Genomic DNA, 10,466 nt, shown 5'->3' with positions numbered 1-10,466 from the left:
GGACACACACTGGAATTCATATGACTCGAGGAATATACTCGAGGATTTCCTTTTTTTTTTTTTTTTTTTTTTAAAGTCATAAACCCTATATATATATATATGGGGCTTGCCACTTCCATCCAGTTATTTCTCCAGATTCTGTGGACGTTTTGATGCTGTTATGGACCGTAGATGATGAAATCCCTAAATTCCAAGCAACACAACAAAGTCCTTCAATTTACTATTTTCTTACAAAGAGTTGAACCTCTCGCCCTACCTTTGCTTGTGAACGACAGAGCAATTCAGGGAAGCTCACTTCATCGCCAATCGTGTCACCCGCCTGTTCCCAGTTAGCCTGTTCACCTGTGGGATGTACCAAACAGGTGTTTGATGAGCATTCTTCAACTTTTTCAGGGTTTTTTTTTTCATCACCTGTCCCATCTTTTTGTTTGGTTGGGGGGGGGGGTGGGGTGCAGCCATGAAATTCTAAGTTTGAAATTTAATTGAGGAGATTGGATATATCAATCAATTTTAAAAAATACAAAAATTATTGATTACTTTTGTTCTTTAAATAAAATTATTTTAATCATTCATTAATAGGGCAAATGGTTATCGCAGAACCCACTCACTAGTTAATTATTTGTGGTATTTTTGCCGGGGGTTAATTTGTGAGTTATAAGTTCAAAGTTTGGTGTACTCGATGTACTAATGCATGTTTGCCAATTAATGGTTAACTAAATCAAGAAAACACCCAAAAGCCACATCAATTTTGTGACATGTAAATGAAAAAAAATATTTAAAAAAAGGACTTCAACAAACTCTTGAATGAAACTCAACAGATGCTTCATCCTCACAGAATGTCAAGTACGGAAGCGGGTCAACATGGACCACAGCACAAAGAAAAATGACTCAGAGAACGCGAAACATCTTTGGTCCCGGACATCCACCCGAGGATGAGCAAATGATTTCAGATGGTCAAGTATGGGGACAAAAACAAAACTTTATTCTGCGCTCCAAACAATAATGAGTTTTTTTTTATTTTTTAAATCCCTCCAAACTGCTTGACACCCGCCTCCTGACCCCCGCCTGCCACGATGCGCGTCACGGGGATGATCTTCATGGTGGTCTCCTTCAGGGAGTACCAGCGGTTGTGCCATGTCACCCAGATGATGCCGTTGTCGTAGCCGAATTCACCGGTGTCCTTTTCAGTGTACCGCCCACCTGCGTGAAGAAAAGCGCGACATTTAGGGAAGCGATGTCAGAGGACACATTTTGAGTGGGACTACTTTTTGCGACCGGCGGTGTCAAAGTCGTAACACACCCTGGTAATATTTGCCGTTTAAATGGGCAGCGTGGCACCGGTTCATCCACCAGCCCGAGCCGTCCTGCAAGGCGCAGTTGCCGTCGTATTTGTCGTTGTCCTTGTCGAAGGTGCTGAACTGCATGCCGTTGTGCGAGGTGAAGAACTTGTCGCTGGGGTCGTCGCCGAAGTCAAAGCCGTTGAAGGCGTCGCCGGCGTCGCCGCCGAAGTAGTAGCCGTACGTCAGGCGGTACATGTCCGACTCCGGCGCTACCCGGAACATGGCGTAGTCGGCATACCTGGAAGGCGAGTTCAGAGGAGGCGCGTGTTTGCCTTGTCGTTATCGGTTCTCGTGTTTGCGCGTGGGCGGTCGGTGCGGGGGTGCCGCCAGAGGGAGGGAAAAAAATAATATTGACACGCCAAAGTTTTTTCCCCGTGACTTTTGTAGCGAATACAAAATTATTGGAAATTATTTTAGAAAAAAAAAAAAAAGCTTGAAACACATTGAAAAGTTGACATTTATCCAGACTACATTGGGGGAGATGATCATGCATAGAGTCGCTTTCATGTGCCATAAAGTTAGCGCTTCCTTTTTTTCACTCCTGTTTCGATTAGATGCAACAAAAAAAACAACAACCAACCAAACAAAAAAAAAAAACACATCTGTACATTGTACCACACAGCACAGTAGAGCAAGATGTACGCTACAAACAACAACAACAACAACGGCCATAGATATACAGGAAATAGAGTCTGGTCTTTTTAAGCTAGCTGCGTGTCTACAGCAGATGCTAAGCTAACATCAATGTTATGTTACATTTGGAGGGACTCTCTCACCCCTGCCAACACGGCCGCCACATTTTGACGTTTTTAGCCTGCTCTAGTCTACCGTCAAGTCCACTGTTTATCTGCGACAGAGATGGCCAATTCTGGTGCTTCATTCTCTTTTTTTGTGGTGTGAGTAAATTCCAACTGGGAGTGACAAATCGCTTTTCATGTGTTTAAAAACGTGTTAAAAGTGTTCGGGAGGGATGAAAATCCTTTGGAAAAAAAAAATTCTCATGGGCTTTCTGTGTTGTGCTTTCTCTCCAAAAGTGTTCGGCGGAAATCTTTCATGAACAACATACAGTTGTAAGATCACAAAAATGAAAAATGGCAACAAAAAAAAAATTCAATGGGAAAGTGTCTGTATTTTCAATTTGTGACGCGATGTGTTTCGGCAGGGTCGGTCGGGGCGGGGTGCGCGTACCTTTTGTTGCCCTCCCAATCGACCAGCTCTATCCTGAGCACCATCGGGATGCTACTGCCCACGGACAGAAGGTGGATCTTCTCATTGCCCAGCCAGAACTCGGTGCTGTCGTCGGGGGAGAGGTAGCCGAAGCCCTCCTTGTACTGGATCCAGTCCTTGTGGAAGTCCACGCTACCGTCCCGTCTCTGCGGATGCGATCAAAGATGCTCACTCGGGTATTTGAACACCACTGCCGAAACGCCGGTCAATGCTAACATGGATCTGGTGGCATCGTTTGCGACTAAGCCGTACCACTGGACTGTCTGAAAACCATTTGAGTTGAGAAATAGATCCGCGCCGGACCGAACCCGGATCGTCACGGAAATAAATTTTTCACGGTTTGCTTCAGTGCAGTACGTACCGTCACTTTTATTTTGAGCTAAAATGAATTTTGGTTTGATAGGGTTCCGAATATCCGACTTGACCCATTCTGGTTCTCAGCACTGTGACGGTGTGGTACGGTCATGGTGGTGTGGTACGTTTCCACCAAGCAGTACGGTTCGGGACGATACGAACCCGCTGGATGACGGTGAAGCCGCGCCTAAAGTTGTCAATCTCGCAGTACACCGGGAACTGTTGGGTCGCTTGGGCCGGTTTGATGTAGTAAATCCCACTGACTGTGGCGCCTTTGTTGGCGACATCCTGGCAATCTGATGCAAAGAAATAAAATCAATAAAAGCATCGTGTCGTCAATGTGAAAATAAGAAACGTCAGACCTGCCGGCACGCTTCTTGTTTTGTTCTAAAAAAGTTGTTGTTTTTTTTCATATTGTCTGTAAAGTGGTAATTAATCTTGCACGATGGTAAGGCATGAAACAAAAAAAACACAAATTTTCACTTGAACTGAAAAGGGGCTGTGCCCTCGTTAAACATCTGAAAAGCACAAGCGTGGTCTTTTTCTTGAGCATGAATGCGCAGTCGACAAACAGAAAAAAAATAATGGATAAATAATATAAATATATTGGCCTTCATTTAATTAGAATGGAAAAGCTGTTAAAAAATATATTTTTTAAAAGAACAGAGAAAAATACAATGAAGAATATGCAGAATTAAATTAAGTTAGAAATTATCAAATAAACGTTCCTGGGGGTAAAAATATATTCCAAAGATTCATTCCAATTTGGATTTGAATTGAAAACGGGTTAGGCCCCCTTTTAACAAGCCAGAAACGCAGATTTATCATGGATTGAATTTTTAACACGCTTTTAATTGGACATCTTTTTTTTTTCTTCCAACAGTAATAATGTGTTTGTTCCTGCTACTTAAAAAGCTGAGCGATCGCGACAAATTCCGTCTGTTGACCTTCCATCGATGTCGCCAGTGTATCGACTTTTGCTCCCTCTGACTAAACACTGACAGGCACACATGTTAGGAAACAATCTAAAGGTCATTTTTGGGCCGGGGCCGGAGGGCTTCTTTTTTGGAGGTGGGGTTGTACCTGTTCCTGTGGTGGGCTGAATCACAACACTGTCCTTGCAGGGCTCGCTGCACGTATTCTGCAACTCAATGGAGAGCGTCTTCAAGTCTGCCATTCTCCTCTCGTTGGCGGCGACGGCATCAAAGTGTTTGTGCATGCTGGAGGGTGGGGTGTGGGGGGTGAAATTGTGACAGGAAGGTCACGACACGGTTAAATGTTTGAGAATTATCCGCGGTTAAGTGGGGCCAAATTGCACTTTGGCTCGAGTAAAAATCGGGTGGGGGGGGGAGAACAAAGACAAAAATTGGTTGAATCAACAGTACCGTACGGCTAGAACAAAGTTCAAATATTATGTAATAATCAGTGGCAAAGATATTTTGGGATGAGGAGGACAGAAGTGCGATGTTGGGAAATATAGTTTTTTCAATGTACCAAAAAAAAAAAAAACATTGGATTAAAGTAATTCTGCCTTTTTTATTTTGTCTTTGCAAATATTTCACACTCATTCCCATTGTTTGTCCTCCTAACACTGCACACCTTATTTCACCTAATTCGTCAAAGTGAAAAAAATATTTGGTGTACCAATAAAACAAACAGAAAAGTCGAGTTGAGTCAACTTACAAGATTTGCTTCTCTTGTTCAATGATGGTCCTCTCAAAGCGGATGACATCATCCAGCATATTGGACGACTTTTGGAAGTAGACATCTGGAAAGACAAATGTGACATGTTGAACACGACATTTAATTTCTGCTCTGGCCAGTGTACCACATGAAACCAATATCATATTATAAAATCCTATATGTGTATCAGATCAATATAATTCCCACCCTGAATCAATCCTGTACCCCGGGAGATAACGATGTGATACAATATATCATCATATTGGGATGAAGGGATCCACTTTAGGTCCACTGATGTTCTCAACGTACATACGGTACATGTAAATGGCCTCCCCAGTTGGTGTCAGGGCGTTAATTCCCAACGGTTACACGGAAGATACTGTCATCTGTGTCTGCCAAAACATTTAGCGTGGTTGAACAGCATCTAACACAGGTCTTATTTAGCGTCAATAATTGGCTGGAGGAATCTGACTTAATATATGGAAACAAAACTGTCCATGTGCTTCTCAAAAATGAAATCACACAAATCCACTGGCACCTTCAAGGCGCATATTGCCTACGTCGGGTCACGATTTCATATTTTTTTCACAAAGCTACACTATTAGTCCGGCCACACGTTGAGGGTGTTGTTGTTTTTATTAGAATTTTTTTTTTTTAAACATTGTTGACTAAACTTATGTGCCTTCTTTGACAATGCAATGTTCATGGTTAAGGGTCCTCTTGGCATAGGATAAAGAATACATGCCTGCGAGACGATGTTTTATTGTACAGTTGGTGTTTTGAGTTCTTTTGCTTCAAGTGTAAAACGTTGCCATGCTAATTGTTCACCTGCATGCCCATGGAGTTTCGCATTGTACGTTAGCATTCGAGCATCAGTGGATATGTGACCATGCGTGCTTTAAATACATAATGTGTAATTCTCTTTGTCGTATGTTGAGTTTGACAGTATGATGAGCAACTGACCGGGCTGGGTGTTCTTCTGGACCGTTTGGATGCTATCTTTCATGTAGATGACGCGTTCTTGAGCTCCCTCCGTCAGGTTGTGGATGCTATCCAGCTCTTTTTGCAGATAGTCCAGACTGTCGTGGGCATTGGATGTGTATCTGTGCATGTAGTCGGCCACGCCGCACGTCGTGGGACAGTACTTGCCCTGCAACGGCGACTCGGCACATTGGTGACGCTGACGACAGTTCGGGACCCGCCAGGCGGCTCTGCCCGAGTACTCACAAAGCCGTCGTTGGGGTGGCACGTCATGCTGTTGTCGTTTCTGACGGCAATGTTATCTCCTCGGATTTGCTAAAAAGACAAACAAACAAAACAGAGTAAGAGAGCTCAGGGGAGTGTAGCATTTTGCTGTTCTCTGTTAATTGTCACAGGGTCAAGTTTCAAAAAGTCATACTTTTGCTTGAAAAAGGTGGGGGGTTGAACATGGGGGAAAAAAAAAAGTATTTTTTGTGGAACAGAAATATGTGAAAAACTCATTCCGTAAAAATTTGTAATATATATATATATAGGAGAAAATGTATTTCCATAGAAAATCAAGATTTTTTTTTCCCGCCTGAAAATTTTTTATTTAAAAAAATCTGATTCTGAGAAGTCATGTTTTTTCAGTCATATTTTTTCTTAAAAGAGGTAATTAAAAATAATACTTTTCCTCAAATCTTGTGCAAGTTAAATATCAGTCTTTTTCGAAATGAAAAAAAAAATTAAAAAGCACAATCTAATGAGAAAAAAGTCTTTTTTGGGGGGAATGCTTTTTTTGAGAACCCATGATATTTTAAAATTTATAATAAAACTGACAATAAAGAGTCTTACAATCAATCCACTTATTTTTCTTTTAAATAAGAATTTCCTGTGAAAGTTTTTTTTCGTTCAAGAAAAAGATTGTGATTAAACAAAAACGTAAAAACAAAAAAGTGACCTTTTTTTAAGAGGCAAAATGCAAAATAAAAAAAAATTAACTGACTTATTTTCAGAAGAAAATATTTCTCTGGGGGTGGGGGAAACCCACCCTCAATTTTTTCTTAGGAACATAAAAGTTTTGTTTTGTCAAAAAGAAGCATCATTTTTTTTCCCAGAACGGTTTAAAAAAAGGCCAGTTTTGTTTTAGGACTTACGGCCGACGCCACGGAGAAAAGCAGAACAAGCCCGGCGTGGGCCACCAGTGATGAGGCCATGTTGGTTCCTGGTCTTGGTCCTTTTCGCTGAGTGTGAAGCTGTCCCACTCACCGCCACCGCGTATTTATCGGGGACAAGGTCCTCCGTCGGATGTTTGATGAGAGGTTCAAACGTCAACACAACACACACGCACGATGACAATGACTCAAACGTCCACTCGGATCATTTCCCAGATTTGACTGTGTTGATGTTCCCTCTCACCAAGTCGGAGATGCTGAACGTTCTGTTTCATCATCACTATTAAAAATGGTATGTTTTTATTCTGGTTCCCTCCAATGCTATGGTCAGAGTATGACACTGTCCCGCCAAAAACTGGATGATGACCATCTTTTCCGTTTGAGAGAACGCAATGTTTTCAATTAAAAATGGCTTTCATCTTGAACAAAACTTTTTTCCCCCTTAAAAAAAGGATGGGATTATTTTGTATTACATTGTTTTTCTTTTAGAAGATGCCATTTCCGCCCCAACAAAATACAAAAAAAATATTTTGGTCAGATTTTCCGGTAATGTTGGACTGCAACTTTTTTTTTTTTGTGCGGGGGCGGGGGAGAGAAAACATTCCCCCCCCACAAAAACTGTCTTTAATTTCATTTTTAAGACTTAATGTAAAAACAAAAATTAAAAGTTCTTACATTACGATTTTTTTTTATCGATGTAATATGACAACTTGAAAAATTATCCATCCACTTGATAAAAGTTTGAAAATGACGACATTATTTCCTGTCAGAAAAGGTTAAAAAAAAAAAAAGTATTTTATCGATTGCCCTACAAAGTAGACATTCATGTCTGATTAGCTTCAACAAAAAATATTTGGAAACCAAGGAAAACTGGACAGTGTGTATTTCGGTTGCAGTGTCAGGTGAAACCACAAGTGGGAGCTGTACTCCAAGAAAGTGAAGACGATGGATTCCACTCAATGAGTCTCACAAGCTTCAACCACAAAAAAGCCTCCAAAAAAAAAAGCTTTATTTTATTCTCTCCAGAATATTTTTTCTTGAAGAAATAGGGTCTCTCGTAAATATATGACTTTTGAGAAAAACATTTTTTCTCTTTTTGAGAAAAGGGCAAAATTTAAAAATATGCATGCAATCATACATTCTAAAAAATAAGGCAGAACTGCAGCAACTTTTTGGGTTATTCTTTTGACCTGAAAAGTTGAGACAATTAAATAACCCACCTACATTCCCTCAAAATCAGTGCAGTGCAAAAAATGGGTTGTTGAGTGCACCTAACTTTGGGGGTTAAAAAAAAATGCATTTGGACAAAAGGACCGAAAAAGACTATATCCTGAATTTTTTGAAAGATAAGTTTAAAAATGAAGCCACATTTTCACAGAGAACACTAAAATTTTTTTCCTTAATCAATATTTTTAAAATAATTTTGTGTGCTTTTTTTTCCTGGGAAAAAAAAAAGCCTTTTCCCCACTCAAAACAATACAGCGACAAGAAAAGTCTGCCCTTTTTCAGACCCCCCCCCCCAAACAAATAATTATTCCTCTTCCAGCATCAAGGCCAAAGGGTGCCTTTTTGAGCCGAGCACATTCAGTACAAAAGTGCTGTTGAACGCACCTCAAAGCAAGCAGTGTGACACATTGGCCTCATGTTGACTTTGTATGCTGAATCCTACCTTGGCCTTCCCTCCGCGTGACCCGCTTTTATGACACGCAGGCCCGGGGAGAAGACGGATGTCAAGCCTGAAGAGCGACCCGAGTGTGAACCGGCGGGCGGACCTAAACACTGCTGAACTTTAAGTGAACCGGCCGGCCTCTTTGTGAGCCGCAGCAGATGGAAAGCGTCTCGGTCCGTGCCAGGGTGCCTTTCCTAACTTTTGGCTGAACCTCGAAGCTCCCGGGCCGCACGCCTCCACTGTTGACTCAAGCGTCGGCGAGGCCAAAACACGGCGCCGACTCATCCACTTCAGGCCAGCAACGATCCTTGCAGGAATTCTAAAACGGGGCTTCACGAACCTTTTGGGTCGAGTGGAGAAAACTTTTCCGAGGACCGCCTCATTCTCTTTAACGCCACTTAAACATAACGATCTTGGGGAGCGCTAAATGCCATCAGAATGAAAACGTTTTTTGTGGAAAAACTTGTCTCGTTTTAATTGCAAGTTTTACAGCTCTTCGAACGAACGAAAGGACTAATCGAGAAAAAGTAACGGACGGCCAGACTGAGAGAGGCGTTTTACCAGGATGCGCTAAATTTACCAAACGAATGGTTAAACAAACAAATGATCAAAAGTTAGCTCGTTTGTTCAAACAAACCGGCAAACCGACTCACTAATCAACGAAGACTTATCATATACAAAAGTGCTGCCGCCTTTTAACGGACGGCCAGACTGAGAGAGGCGTTTTACCAGGACCGCCTTTTCTGCATCTGGTGGCATCTTGGTGCTGTAGTGAGTTGAGGAGCTTCACTGAGACAAAAGCAGGCTTTTGCCAGCATCTTGCCTCAACCATAGGCAACGATGGTACAGCTTCCCCCTTTTGGGAGGAGGGGAAGAAAAAAAAAAAATCTACGTGATGATAAGTCACACATATCAGAGCTTTACAATGGCCCGAAAGCCAACGGTAGGAAGGAGTCATTCGTTTTGAATGTTGCATTGACACACTTTTGTTCATTTTATTAAATGACATGCAAATTGTTTTGCGCGCTGCCAAGTTACATCTCGCGCAATCTGACGGCCTAAAGTGTGCAACCTCTCAGTGTAAGTCGCCCGGTTGTAAGGACAAGTGGGGCAAAGGTTGGCCCGCGCGGCCGCCTCCGGGTTCAATTGGCGGTCGCGGACGGTAAGCTAAGCTAAGCTAAGTCTACTCAGCTGAAGGTGGCGTGATGGCAAGAGAAAAAGCCTCTTGTTCATACGTTGTTGTCCCACCCTGTCGCCAGGTTTAAAAAAACAACAACAAACGTTTAAAAGGCACATGTTAATGCCAGCTTCATACTTTAACCTCTGACACGGTATGCTTGCCTCCGATGGGGGCAAGGGGGTGGGTGTCACTGCCACACTTGGCCACGAAGCAAGTACACCAAAACTGCCAAAATCTCAAAATATAGAAACAGGATTAGTACCAAGTAATGAGCAGATGAAAGAAACAAACAGACAAACAACACAGTTTATCCTGCTTGGAACCAAATAACTAACTTACTAGCTAATTATTTTGGTAAATAACTGTCAAGTGAAAAAACAAAGAAACAATCCAGATCTGCATCAACTAAATTGGCAGCTCAAGAACGCAGAACCAAACAATACATTTTGTGTGGATCTGTATCCACTAAAAACTGAAAAAAAAGACAACAAAAAAAAGTTAGCTTGATATGCCCTAACTATGCTTCCGGGACCCCGGTTTGAGAAGGAGCTCAACAGTATGTGGGTCAACAAGCACTGAGCAGAGCCTGCGGTTGCTTTCGTGGCTCAAATGATGAGCGTGTCGAACAAAGCGAACAGGATTGGGCTAATCTGGACAAAAGGAATGTTTTCATGCCTCTGAGAAAAGTGCATCTTGGAGCTATCCTCCTCCTCCCTCATTTTTATTCGCGTCTCTTTCTGTTGGGCTCATTGGATACAAGAGAAAGGATAACTCTTGGGTGCCCCCCCGCCCCCTGCAGTTTTCTCGTTTCAATCTGGGGAAGGCAACCTTTTTGCAAGATGCTTTTAAAGGGATTAGAAGTTTTGGTTGTGAGGTTG

General features: G+C 42.1%; 1 protein-coding gene across 1 annotated transcript; it reads right to left on the bottom strand.

Annotated features, from left to right (window-relative positions):
- Positions 1-800: 800 nt before the first annotated feature.
- Positions 801-6,857, bottom strand: fgg (fibrinogen gamma chain). Its single transcript, XM_019862564.1, has 9 exons — positions 6,722-6,857; positions 5,832-5,900; positions 5,568-5,754; positions 4,605-4,689; positions 4,005-4,141; positions 3,084-3,217; positions 2,529-2,713; positions 1,301-1,578; positions 801-1,200 (listed from the first exon to the last, which is right to left on the bottom strand). The coding sequence occupies exons 1-9, from the start codon at positions 6,779-6,781 to the stop codon at positions 1,022-1,024; spliced, it is 1,314 nt and encodes a 437-aa protein (XP_019718123.1). The 5' UTR covers positions 6,782-6,857; the 3' UTR covers positions 801-1,021.
- Between the last annotated feature and the right edge of the window lie 3,609 nt (positions 6,858-10,466).

This window comes from Hippocampus comes, unplaced genomic scaffold, assembly GCF_001891065.2.
Source record: "Hippocampus comes isolate QL1 unplaced genomic scaffold, H_comes_QL1_v1.1 scaffold7, whole genome shotgun sequence".
Lineage (NCBI taxonomy): Eukaryota > Metazoa > Chordata > Actinopteri > Syngnathiformes > Syngnathidae > Hippocampus > Hippocampus comes.
The sequence above is the reverse complement of the archived record's forward strand: the minus strand, read 5'-3'. Positions and strand labels throughout refer to the sequence as shown.

What these genes read in the sequence shown, in the direction of transcription:
- fgg (XM_019862564.1), bottom strand. Translation starts at nt 6,781, where the DNA reads ATGGCCTCATCACTGGTGGCCCACGCCGGGCTTGTTCTGCTTTTCTCC. An exon ending in CCAGAAGAACACCCAGCCCG is followed by an intron (nt 4,690 to 5,567) that starts GTCAGTTGCTCA and finishes TTGTCTTTCCAG; the next exon opens with ATGTCTACTTCCAAAAGTCG. An exon ending in GCTTCACCGTCATCCAGCGG is followed by an intron (nt 2,714 to 3,083) that starts GTTCGTATCGTC and finishes TCGCATCCGCAG; the next exon opens with AGACGGGACGGTAGCGTGGA.